The sequence below is a fragment of the Indicator indicator genome, chromosome 5, assembly GCF_027791375.1.
Source record: "Indicator indicator isolate 239-I01 chromosome 5, UM_Iind_1.1, whole genome shotgun sequence".
Classification (NCBI taxonomy): Eukaryota; Metazoa; Chordata; class Aves; order Piciformes; family Indicatoridae; genus Indicator; species Indicator indicator.
The window spans coordinates 12681092-12694929 of NC_072014.1; the positions used below are offsets into that span (position 1 = coordinate 12681092).

The 13838-nt window shown below is 41.8% G+C and overlaps 1 protein-coding gene across 1 annotated transcript in view; it reads right to left on the reverse strand.

The window, feature by feature from the left end:
- HDAC4 (histone deacetylase 4) overlaps nt 1-13838 on the reverse strand; it is a 193990-nt gene that overhangs the window by 31993 nt on the left and 148159 nt on the right. Inside the window, exons 15-16 of the mRNA XM_054381416.1 lie at nt 7394-7514; nt 2826-2872 (exon numbers count right to left, since the gene is read on the reverse strand). Of these exons, the coding sequence (XP_054237391.1) occupies nt 2826-2872; nt 7394-7514 (168 nt within the window). The remainder of the gene's footprint in view (nt 1-2825; nt 2873-7393; nt 7515-13838) is intronic.

Sequence of the window (13838 nt, forward strand, 5' to 3'; positions counted from 1 at the left end):
GCTGAAACTTCTCAGATATACATTTCACCTTCTCTCACATTGAAATTCTTCATAACTCATGTTTTACCCCTGGCTCTCATTTTGGTAATTTTTGTTTTCTAATTTCCTCAAAAACCAAACCAAACCAAAAGCACCCACAAAAAAACCCAACCCCCCATGCCTGTCAAAAATGTCTTGTCATCCTCTTTGATGCAGAAAATAATTTGGTTTTCATCTGCTACTGAAAGGCATGCCCTGTGGCCCCAGCTAAGAACCCACTATAGGGCTTCTTCCAACCGTTTCCCATAGAAAAATCAAATCAAGAGCAACTTGTCTCACAGAACTGGCATGCTAACAGAGACTACAGTTTTCCCTCTACTTCTTCAATAAACATACCACGCTGCTAAGCCAGCTTCCCTGACAAACCTCACACTTCCAAAGACAGTAGAAAACAGGACTGAAAGGGCTTTGTGAGATCATTGTGTCTCTCTCCTACCCCAAAGGAGGCGTTCTATGTTTAAACTCACCCAGGGCATCTATAACTGCGATGCACTTCATACATTGTAGCCAGTCATTCTGTGCTGTGGCCTCATCCTCCCTACAAATATATGTCTGGGGTGTATATGATAATTAGAAGTACATCCCCAAAGCAGCAAAGATTGTGTTTTCCTGCACCAGCCACAAAAGTAACAGAAGTATACAAATAGTTGGCGCTGTATCTTGAAGTTAACTGGAGAAAGAAAACCAAGCAAAACAACAGAAAGCCATTTTAATGAATCATAGAATTGCTAAGGATAGAAAAGGCCTCTAAGATCATCAAGTCCAACTGTGAACCTAAGACCACCACAGCCACTGAAGCATTTCCCAAAGTGCCATGTCCACACATTTCTTGAACGCCTCCAGGCATTCACCCTCCCTGGGTAACGTGTTCCAATGCCTGACCACTCTTGCAGGAAAGAATTTTTTCCTAATATCCAATCCAAACCTCCCCTGGCACAATTTGAGGCCATTTCCTGTTGTCCTATCACCAGATAGTAAGAAGAAGAGACCAACAAGAGAGCAGTGAGATCTTTCCTCAGCCGCCTCTTCTCCAGACTAAACAATCCCAGTTCCCTCAGCTGCTTCTCATAAGACTTGTTCTCCAAGCCCCTTAACCAGCTTCGCTGCCTTTCTCTGAAACACCCTTCAGCAATTCAACAAAATAAAAGAATAATCAGTAGCGTAGCTGATTGCTAGTAAATTACCGAGTTTAATAACGCTGTTTGTAGAAAACACGGAAACGATCTCTGTTAGGATTGCTAAAAACACTGCACCAAAATCAGCAAACGGCTTGTTTAATATGGAATGGTCTGTGGAGACAACGGACCAGTAAGTTAACTGGAAACGTTATCTGTAGGACGAGCACACTGATAATGGCAGCACCGCGCCTCTTCCTGCCTGGGTTTAGGGTTTAATGCAAGACTCCTGGGCCCGCGCTAGGCTCAGGCACTGTCTCGACTTGTTACCATTCAGTCTTCATTTGCGAATGATAATTTTTGCTTTGAATGGCATGCCTGACTGCAGGGCAGAGTAAATCCAAACCTTTTCAACTCCAGCCAAAAATTTGCCATGAATTAGGAGACTGCAGCATATTTACAATACAAAATAAAATATCTCTACGAGTGCTCAGCAGTGGTGGGATGAATAAATGCCGATTTTTTTCTTTTCTTTTTTTTTTTTTTTTTTTTTTTTTTTACGGGATAATTTTCAAAGCAGCGATTTTGCAAAGGCTCAGGAAGAAAACAATTTTGTTTCATTTCCATAACAGAATCCAGACCTCTGAATTCAACCTCACGAGCTACAATTATGTATAAGAACTACCACTGTGAATTTTCAAACACAATGCCTTTTATTGTCTCTTCTCATTCTTTTCCCTTCCTGTTCTCTGAGATTTTTCTGTACTGTGACCCTCCACAGAAACTTAAGAGCAGAAAGTCTGACTTGAAAGGAAAAATTCCAATTTTTCAGGCTTCAAAGGAAATCAACAACACAAACCTTCAACACAAGGTATTTGAATGGCATTCGTTTTTTGGTTAGTTTGGGTTTTTTTTCAGCCTTATGGGAACAAACAAAACCCCCCCACAAAAGTAATTTTATTACAGGGAATCTTGAAAGATGAAAACTAACATTCAGCTTTTCCATGATGGATGGAGGAGTATTTCAGTCACCTCCTTCAGAATCCATGCGTGATTGTCCTGGAGCTTGAGAAATGAAATATACCAAATACTGAAGCCTGCAATTCCCTCATGCTGTGTAACCTGTGAGACATTTAATTCAAGGACAGTAATGCAGCAACTTACTATCTACAGCAACTTCCCAAATATTGTCCTTCAATATCACTATTTTATAAATATGTTTTCCACCTGCACTAGGAGGGAGGCAGCTCTGAAGTACAAATACTGAAGATGAAACACCTACACAGCACAAGCGGCATGAAAAGCACATCTTGATTTCTGTGTAGAAAGCATTTTGGGATGCAAGGGCTGCTTTCAAAAGTAGTAATCTCTAAGTCATTAAACATCATTGCCTGGGAAATGAGGTTTCTCATCCTAAAAGCCAGAGACAAAACATGCCTATGAATGTCACACACACTTTGGTTCTCTAAAACAGCTTAAAAATCTTCACGCTGCTTTTGAAGAAAGGCACGTGAGGCTGTCACTTTAACCCTGCACCCCAGGCAGACCCTGTTTATGGGTAACATCTGGTTGCAATTACCCACTTGATGGAATGCAAAGCAACAATTTTTGTTACCAATGGGACTGGGAGAACAAACAGGACATTATTTACACATTAAAGAGAGTACTTACCCCGACACCACCACAAGGAAGCCTGACAAACATAGACGTTAGAGAACCTGTAGGAAAATAAAAGGACCCTGTAAGTCAAAAAGTCAAAGTTCACCACATTTTGGTCCAATTTTATGGCAATGCTGTGATCTTTGCAAACACAGTAACAAACTGGGGTTTTCTTGCAATTTTCAGAAAACATATGACCAACTCTTACACACAAGGCACACACTTGGACTTGTCCAAAAGCCTTTCCAATACAAAAGCCTGCTAGAAATCACTTATTTTTATGCAAGGTTTGTGTGTTCTCTTACATTTCAGGCAGTCGACTATAAATGGCTGAGATTCTACCAACAACTGCTCATCATGTCTTCTCAGAAGAACATTTTAACCCCTTTCAACTGAAGGAGGATAAGAAATAATAAAAACATGGTTAAAAAGTATCATGGTTACTAGAAGATTTGGTAGCTCATGAGCTTCATAAAAGATGAAGATAAAAAAAAAAGGATGGCAAGCAAAGAAAACATGTTTTGACTGAAAGAGCAAAACCAACATTAAGAATTTGAGAAAAACAGAGAAAACCATCTGTAGGGCTAATTTTGCATCTCTAAGAATTGTAACATCGCTTTCTGGGCTTGCATATGAGCCAATTATCCTTCACTCAAAATTCTGCAGGTTTATACTGAAACAAGAGCACGCTGCCTCATATCCATCACTACCCCATATGTATGACTTCTACATGTGTCTCTGCACCACAGGCAAACAATGAGAAAGAAATATATACACACAGACTCTGTAAAAGATCTGAAGTACATTGCCTGAAATTCATTTGCTTGAGACCTACTTAAAGTTAATGAAAGCTAATGGTGAAATAAACTGGGTTGAGGTTTTTTTTCCCCCTCACCAAACCAGGTTCTAGCTGTGGTCATATTTCTACTGAAAGAATAAATTCCCTTAAATGCTAAGTCTGAGCTTTGCAGAGTGTGAATTAGCCCTGACAGCAGACAGACATTACTGAGGACCATGCTGAAGTCAAAAGCATCGCAGACACATTCGTTACCCCTGCGACTGAAAGTGGAGTTAATGCATCTGTATTATTAATCTGAGTGCACAGCCAGATTCACTCTTTGATTAGATCCACATGAAAGTTCTTAGATCATCCTGCCTCAGACCTCCTGTCACATCTTTCATTGCTAATCCACCCATTATTTCAATATTTATCTTCTTGGCAACAGTTTAGGACTGCTCTCCACAAATTTAAAAGCGGTCTTATTTGCCTAACTTTAAACTTCTTCAACAGGTTCCAAAGCTTTGCCCTGTCAAACAAAAGACAGATCCCTGCTTTTCATCCTCAGACTTTTTAAGGGCTTTAGCAACACTTCTAGGGACAGAATTCTGCAACCTGCCTTAAAAGCCACCATCTTCAAACCCACTTGATAAAACAGAAGAAAGCAAATCTTTGCAATGCTCAAGGTCCTTTGGGGAAAGTAACTTTGACATCAGTGGTGGGCTTCTGTTACAAGTCTCTTCTCCTGCACATTTAAGAAGGGGCACTCTTTGAGAAAGGTGTCAGAATCAGAGGTAAGGAGCTACAGGACAACTGCAAAAGTAAAAGCAATCAGCAAAGCCAAATGATGCCTGCTTACAATTCTGAAAAAGCTGAACTATTTACCCCTTACTGCTTTCTCCTAGAGAACTGCCAGATGAAGGGGCATCCACCTTATCATGTGCAGAAGCTTAAAAAGAAACATATTGTGTTTTCATCCTCCAGCTTCACAAGCTCTTCTTTTTAGGCTGAGATTTCTCATGCTTTTTCTTCCTCATAGACATATCAAAAGCAAAGAGTTTACATGGAGTCAGCCACTGGAGTCGTACACATGTCAAGACACTCACGTCTAACAAACTCACATTTGCATATGTGAGCCTCCCACAAAGCTTTGGTCTCAGACTTCAAACCTGCCATACATTTATGCTCTAACATATTTAAAAGAACCCCACAAAGTTGTTTTGTAAATTTAAAAGCTTTTCAAACTCTCAACTGGAGAGGATGGCTGAAGAAGAGGCTGCCAACAGGCTTGTTCACTGCTATAAACAACTGTGCACATGCAAGTTGTTTCAGGGAGGTTTTCCCAACCCATCAGTGGCTGTTAATCTTCGTCAGGTGCAGCACTGTGGAAGCCATCAAGTTAAGAAGCAGGGTCTAGGGCCAGCATCACCCTTTCTGCCCTGCTCCCAGAAAAGAATTTCTCCAGCTACAGTGATGTGGCAGCCTGGCTCATGCCTCTCATCATTTTGGCTAACAGTGCTGTCCCTCCGAAGCCCTGGCTGTCAAGCTAACCACTTCTTTTCTCCTGCCTGGTGGGATGACTGATAGCCCTACTGAATGGTGAAGCTCTTTGTTCTTTGTTCAAGCTTGGTGTCTTACTTCAGTGTCAGCTGTGGCCCATTCACTGCTCCACAGTCAAGGAGAGGGCAACAGAGCAGTGGGAAGGGGCAGTCCACTGCTGTCTGGGCAGAGATGGTCATGCTAACTGGCAGTGAGTCCCACTGCTAGCAATTCAAGGCTAAAAACAGCATCAAGTGGGCTTAGGAAACAAGGTCTAAGCTCAACTAAGAACTACTGGAAAGCCCTCCCTACTGAAAATCCTGGGAACTTGACATTCTGCCTATGGCTGCAGTTCTTTGACAACTTCATCTTCTTTGCAAATTACACCCAAATAGGCAACATTTTATACTGGAACACCCTCAGGTATTAGAATTCTTTCTCTTCATGCTACGAACAAACTTGATCTCTATAGATGCTTTAAAATGAGTCATTCAAGGCACTGAGACATACAGCAAAACTACAGAAGTACTCACAGGTAGGGCAAAGAGTTCCTTCTCCCTTGGGTTCTCTAAACAAAGTATCAGAGATGGTTCAGTGAAACCTGAGTATTCCCACACCCAGTAATAACCAAATAAACTGTTTGTATCTCCAAATGTATCTGATAGAACTAGTGATACAGATTGAGCTGAGTCAGAGAAGCAGCATAAAAGTATCTCAAGAGAATCTGACACTTGAATGAACAGAAAACACCAATGTTATAACAGTCCACCCTAAAAACCTATCTTGCAAGGATATTTCTGACAGGAGAGAGGTGTCAGGGTGACCCACTGGACACTTCAGCCCTCCATGCAGATGATGACCATGGCCACAGGCATGGTGCTAACTGTCCACTCGAGGCTGGTGAAGCCAGCAGAATCAGGTGCTGGAGGACTGCCTAGATCCCACCACAGCACATGGTCAAGACACACATTCATGCACCTTAAGCACTATGGTTCAAGAACTTACAGAGGAAATCAGTCAGAGTGAAAGTGGTGCAATGGCAAACGAGGAGCCTTCTGCTCTAGGTAAACCTGCTCTGGCTGGAAGGTTGGACTAGATGATCTGCAGAGGTCTCTTCCAACACCTCTCTCATTCTGTGATTTTTGAATTCTCAGATCTACCAAGGAAGATGTAAGTGCTGTTTCTTTGGACTGGTGGATATGCTTTAAGCAAGGTGAGAGTCCCACAAGGATACGACATCATAAATTCTTTAAACTTTACATACTAATTGTGCTATCATTCAGCCAGAGGTGTCCACTCTTCATTTCTCTACATTTTAAAGAGGTGGTAAGTTAGCTATAAATACACCACTAGCTGCATACTTAACCAACTGGCTAATGGCTTTCCTCTTTGGGGATCTAATGTACATACTGACCATGTTGCAAAATCTTTCCCACTCTTTTGCTGCCACTACTACATCATGTAGGCCATCAAGTTAATCCTCTTTTTATATCATTCAAGGTCAACCTAATCCCAAAATAAACTTTCCCAACTTCTAGGTTCCAGAACTGTTTTTCTGCTGATCCCCCTGTGAGAACTTGCCAAACTGCCCCTCCAGCCTATCACCTTTACAGTAGTAAAGGTACATGGAGGTAAGGTGCTAAAGTCAATGCAGTTTGGTTGCAATGGGGTGTTGGTTATCTGAACAATAACACCCTAGATTTTTTCCAGGGAAATGTCTGTCTTTTATGAGAGATGCAGCCCTGTTTCAGGAAGATCCAGCTTCAAGTGAGAGTGATAAACAATCTTACTCCAAATTAAACAAATGCAAGGCAGCTCTCTTTCAGATTATCCATATAAACCTGACAGCTATTTGTTGATGTCTGTGCAGCTGGTTGGTGCTGCAGATCCAGGTGCTCAGTATGGTGTTCTAGTTCCTACCTAGCAATGGATAACTTTCTAACATGCAGAAAAGTGTGTCTGATTTACCTTTCCTCCTAAGGGAAATCTCCTTTTAGGTTTTGAAGACCTCAAGAAAAAGGAAGTTTCAGCTATCTGGGGTTTAGGGATCTACCTGAACAAAGGAGATATCTCGTACTGCTCTCAAGCAGATGTTGAACAGAGGTGGGAAGAATCCTCTTGGGAACTAGGGCTGAGGATGGAGGGAGCCCCATATCCCAGCTTTTCATACTGGTACTGTTATGTGTTTGGCAGAGTCAGAGCTGAGGACAGTAGCAGGAGTGCTGGAGGTCAGGAAGGGAACATTCTCCTCAGGGAACATTACCTAGAAGTTTCTTGCTGTCCAGTTTCTGTCTGTTCAGAGGGTTTGTGCCATACAGCAGGGTATGGGCTTCTGAGTGAACTGTCTGTAGCTCTTCTAGGGTTGCTTTTCTTCCACGAATGCACTGAAAGAGGAAAGAAAAGGAGTGACTTCAATCACTGATGAACTACTTAGATCTCATTAAAGAACTTTTCTTTTTCCTTAGCAAACATAAAGACAGTGACCAAAAACTAAAAGGGGTTCTTCTCGCTAAAGATTAATTGTAAGACAAATTTTGGTTTAAACCCTTATTCAAGATGATAGCTTTACATATAAAGTCATCTTTAGATTTATTTATGGTTGTTTTAAAAATACTTAGCACAGAGGAGCATTTGCTAAATTACACAGGCATTGGCCAAATACTGAATATTCAGTTATAATCCATTAGAAAGTGACTCTCTGATGTCCCTCCAAACATCCCCACCAGGCTTATTAAGTTAACCTAAAAATTTCTTCCAAAGGCACTGCTCTTCAAGCTGAACTTTTGAACAATTAAACTTGCTGCTCTACAACTCAGCTTAGAAAACCCACAAGATTTAATCAGTTGCAAATTGTTTTTTAATAGAGTGATGCAGGTTGAGCTGGAAGTACCGTAGCAAATATGTTCACCCATGCTTCTGTTGCCAGTTGAAACCCAGAAGGCAGATGCACACCAAAGTCAAAACCCTGCCTTCACTGAACATCATGGCAAAGCTTTTACTAATGTCAGCAGGACCCAATTCCACATTTTACAAATTGGGGAACTTTTTCCCTTTTTGTCATAGAGGTCCAGCAGACTTGGGGACTTTGTTGCAATCACCTATTTACAATGGAAAATACGTTTGCAAGAACAAAATGCTGCCTGGAGATACTAAACCTTGGGCATACAAGAATCATGTCACGGTGTCTTACCCAGGAGGGAGTGCTTCCCAGCAGGCAGAAAGCACCAGGGTGATATCAGGTTTACCAGAGAAGGCAACCAGCTCCCAGCAGTGGAAAAAACATCTCATTTTTTTAACAGGGAGTGTACAATTGCCTCCAAAATGCTGGCAGGGAAAACGTGCAGTGAGTTGAGAAAAAGTTGAAGTTAGGGGTAAGTCAAAAGCTGGCCATGAGAAAGGGAAGGAGTTATTTTAAAAGGAGGATGGCTTTGGTTCAGAAACATGTGCAGACTACTCTCACCTCCAGAAAATATAGCTTAGAATTACATCACAAATTTTTCTGTTGTGATTTGGACTAAAACAATTAAAAAAGAATTGTCACGTCAAGGGGGTTTTTCCCTACAGAAGGAATTACAGGATTATTCACTTCTGCAATAGTAATACTAGAATATAAACAGTTAATGGCAAGATGTTGGAAGGCTCTGCAAGCCTCAGCAACAAGTATCCCATTGTGCAGCCCATGCAGGATTGCATGCACCTCCTGCACAGCCTTCACCCTGGCTTTGTTGAAGTCAGCTGCTTTTTTAAGACTTCCACACTCCTCAATTTTCTAATCAGAAGCAAAAAAAAACTCAACAAGACAGCTTAAAAGGAAAAAAAAAAAGGAGGGAAAAAGAAATCACATTCCTAGAAAGAGCAGACTTTCCTATGTTCTGAAGAGAAGGTCAAACTGTGCCTTATGCTGTGGAGAGCTGCTGTCTCTCAGAAAGCACTGCTGTGTTCTGCTGGCTTTGCAGAGGAGTGCTAGACACAGGTGCTTCAAAGCCATCAGCACATCCAGCTGAGCAGTGCCAGCTTTTGCACCCTGCCACCAGCTCAGTCTGAGTGTCCTGGGGTGCAGCATGCTGCAGGCACGTGGACTCCAGGACCTCCACCTCCAAACCACAGTACACAGACCAAAATGAAGAGATTTTTCTGGTCTCCAACCATCAGTATAAGCCCCCATCATGCGTTGGAGAGTGCAGAGGAAATCACTTTATAAAACCATTGGAGGCATGAGGCAGTGGAAATCAAAGCATGGCTGGAGTGCTCATGCATTCTGTCTCTCCTAATTTTGGCATTTCTCCTTTCCAGTTCCTCTTTCATTTTCTCTGTGCTTTACTCCACCACCTAGGTTTCCTGAGGTTAATGATGAGGCAAAAATACAGCATCCCATTAAAGAGGCAATAATCACAAAAATGCTAGACCCAGAAGGGATGGAAATATCTGGCAAATCCCCCTTGAACTTTTATCCTGCATTTCTTTTTTATTCGTGGTAAGCCTGCCTCAGTCCCCCCTTACAGGCTTTTACAGCTTCCCCCTAACCCATATGCCAACTCTTTTCCTTTGAACAAGACGTACTGACCCATTTTCAGCTGCTACATACAGGGACAGAAATAGCATTTTGTATTTCTTGGCATTACATGAAGACACCAGGAGAACAGCAGCCCATGGCAGTAACATGCCAGCTCTTCTGGATGTCAATGACTTCAGCTCCCCAGAACGGGTAAGGGCTGCTCCCACTTAAAGTAGGTGGCCCTACCAAGACATTCAAGCTCTGTATTCTTTAGGAAGGTAGCAGTGATGACCTCCTCTCTGTGTGATGCCCATAACTGAACAGAAACTATGAGTGGATGGAGAACTTCCTTCTGTACTGCAAGTAATACACGTTCAAGTACAAAGCTACTACTTACTGAAACAAACATGTATCACACATGTCACAGAAAACATTGCCTGGTTAGAAAGGATTGGCTGAGAGCATTGTTCAGCCTGAAGAGGAGAAGGCTCCAGGGAGACCCTACTGAAGTCTTCCAGTACTTGAAGGGGGTCTACGAGCAAGACGAGGAGGGACTGTTTATCAGGAAGTGCAGTGATGGAATGAGAAGTAAAGTTTTCAAAACGAAAGAAGGAAGATGAGATCTTGGAACGAAGCTTTTCCACTGTGAAGGTGGTGAGGCACTGGAACAGGTAGCTCAGATAAACTGTAGATGCCCCCTTCTGGGAAGTGCTCTGGGCCAAGTTGGGCAGGGTTTTGATCTAGTGGAAGCTGACACACAGCAGGGAGCTCAGACTAGACGATCTCTTAAGGTCTCTTCCAATCCAAACCATTCTATAATTCTATGAGTATGCTCCAGAGGCTTTTGCACCTTTCTTATCTCCCAGCTCACATGCCACAAACTTTGTCCTTAGCACAAAGACAGGAAAAAAAATTAATTCAATCCCTTCAAAATGCAGTTAGAGAACACAACACATCCTTCATATCTGTTTCCAGATCTATCGAGACTTTTATCTCAGCTTACAGCTTGGACTGTCATCAGCAAACTTGCTCAGAGTACAGTCCATGCCTTCACCCAAGTCAAGAACAACAAGACAGCACCTAGTACTGACCACTTGTTACAGACCTCCAACTAGACTCTCCACAGTTGACTCTGCTCATGCTTTAAACACAGCTTGATTGCTGCATGTACTTGGAGACAGACCCTGCATGAGGAACTCCCCCATCCTCCTCAAGCAGCTTGGGGCTTTTATTTCCTCTGAAATACACTGCAAAAACTATTGATTTCCTCACGCTCCTGATGAAGGCTGGGAGGATTACTCTGTGCCGTGATTGCGGGTTTGCGTTTGGGGGGCAGAGCTCTTTTACTGAGATTGCCTCAATTAGTGTAATTGTTGCTTTTAAATTCTGAGTGCACACCAAAGTAATTGTTGCATTTTATAAAGCTAACTTAATTAAACAACCAATACTCTAAGCCACAGCTGTTGTTAAGTTTGGACAACTGCCTTCACTCCAAAGGGTCATCTTTAACCCTGTGCAGCTCTGCCAGACTCTTACCTATCACACTGCAAATCCAGTGCACATTTTCCCCTCAGCTGGACATACAACATTTTTTGGCCAACTTTAGCACACACATATCTGTTTCACTGCTGAAAAATGAGAGGCAGGGGGGAAGCAATGGAGGTTTTTTTCTGTTCTAAAAATATTCATGCCCCTTCTGGATCACTTCTATTGCCTTCAAGAGAAATGGTAGGAACTCAGGACTTGGCAGGCTGTCCCCGATCCTCTCGGCTGCCTGATGAAAACAGGTTTTCACTTAGTTCATGTCTGAAATTTCAAAGTAAGTATTTGTTTGCATGCATGATAAAAATATTTATTTGGGAGTCCTTCTCTGACTTGGGGCATGGGTGCAACAGAAACACCAGAAGAACATTTCCAGGACAAGGACAGTGAGAATTGTTTGAGTTTGCATGAAAAAGCAGAGCTGGGATTTACTTCCAGTGTGCAGTTGTAGGGGGAATGAGAACTGCTGAAGTCCCTCAGGAAGAGGACAGAGATCCAGCCATGCTGCATATTGGATTATTGTGGGATTATTGTCTATGCAGGGCACTGTGTCTTTAATCTGTGTCAAGCAACCACTTGCAACCAACAGGATCAAACTATACACACACCGCAAGCACAGCAAAGGGCTGTTAAGGAAAAAAGGGGAAATGTGAAGATATAGAAAAGTCAAAGTCCAAACTGCCCTGTTAGAAATTTCAGTTGTAAGAAATGGCTTAAACTACCTCATCACAAACAAGCTGAGTTTACTGAACTGGTTTATAATGTCTGAGGCACAGGAGAACAGAGCTGCAACAGTGAAGATAAAAAATGAGCATGCACAGATGTGCCTGTCAGCAAGACCAGATGAAAAAAAAAAAAAAAGAATAAAACAGGAGTTCAGCAAAAAAAAAATAATTGTATAGCCTGGCAAAATTATAAGTGCTACAATCCAAGTGTTGCTGCTGACTCACAGCAGACCTACTATTAATTCTGAAAATACTCACCTCTTTCTGAATGCTGCTCTGTAGATGGACCAGTTACAACGCATTAAAAAAAAAAAAAGTAGATACATAGCAGGCTGCCTTGGTAGCATGTGTCACCATCCTCATATAAAGAGCTCCATTAAAAGTTCACATATCATATGCTCACTACTATAGAGAGGAGGATAGAGGGCCCAGCTCATGCTGTCCTGCATGGAGCTTTGGCATGGGCAACAGGGATTTGAAAAAGTAATATAACTATTAAAAGTAATCACAATTATCAAGCCAGACTTCAAAATTCCTTTAAATTGATCATCTAATGGAATATGCCCCACAGAATGAAGCTTTCTGCATGTTAAGTCTACAGCATTCCTATCCTGAGAGTAAGCAGACAAGTCCATTGCCCCAGGCAATACCGACAGCTCACGCTCCAACCTAGCAGAAGAGATCACTTGTGTCTAAAATGCTGTTGCCTTGCTATGCAAGAGCACCTGATATAGAGGTAATCTTCCCTGAAGGAAACCCCTACATGATCCTCCACTCTGCTTGCTGATAAACAAATTCCAATTGAGGAGCTTCAGAAAGACTCTGAAGAGCAGGGAAGTGACCAAATAGCTTTGCAACGTGGAATAGAATTACATTGGCCAAGGCCAGTGTAAAGAGAACAAGTGGCTCCAGAAAAAAAAAACTACTAGGAACAGAAGAGTGAAATGTGGAGGTCGGAAGGAGATGGACAAACAAGGAAAGGGTGTGCCCATCAAGCCCATCAGAAAGGTTAAGATAAGGTAACTTTAACGCTGATCTGAGCAGGAGTAGGGGATGGTGGGATAAAGGAAAGCTAGAGAGAGGAGTAAATGCAATTAGAGGTACTGGTTATCCTGAAATGGTAGGTTATTGCCGCCTTGAAGAAAGACATCAGAAAAGAAAACACCAAAATGAAAGGTAGAAAGCTAACATGATGTATTTATTATTTTCAGAAAAAGGAAGAGTCAAGGTGAGGCTCAGTGTCACCAATGGTCAGAGGGGAAACACAGGTGGAAAGCAGGTGAACATCAAGAAAAACTCCAGCTATGAGAACAACTGCAAACACCGAATTAAAGAAAATAACAGCTGCCTGGGATCATATAATGATGAACTTATGCAAATTTAGGAGCCAAGGCAATCAGCACTGCAGAACTTAACTCCTACTTCTAAACAAAGAGCTACACAGTAGTACGGTACTTGATTTTGGTTTTGGTTTTTTTTTTTTTTGTCCCAAATAATAATCTCAAAATTCAATTAAATAGGTCTCCACAGACAGCAACATGTTGGAAGTTCTTTCTTGCTCTCTTCAAGCATATGTGAGGGTAGGTGCTGCCACCACGTGGAGGTCTTTTCTGATTGCTCAGAAAATACTTCTAGCCAGAAGCTGACATAACTCAAATATAGTGTGTGATTCAGTCCCCTCAGATGCTTAAAGAATTAATGAACACACACACACACACTACCACTAATTGATCACCACTGCTATTAGTAGATATTAATAATTATTTATAATCACTATATTAATCATTAGTCTCTATTTAATATCCTTTTTTTTCTTTGTTTGTCTTGCTCTTAAAATACTTATGTCTAAAAAAAGTTAGTTTAACCTCTTGTGGTGGAACAGTGGTTAGATAGAATCACAGAAGCATAGAATTGTTAGGGTTGGAAGGGACCTCAAGGATCATCTG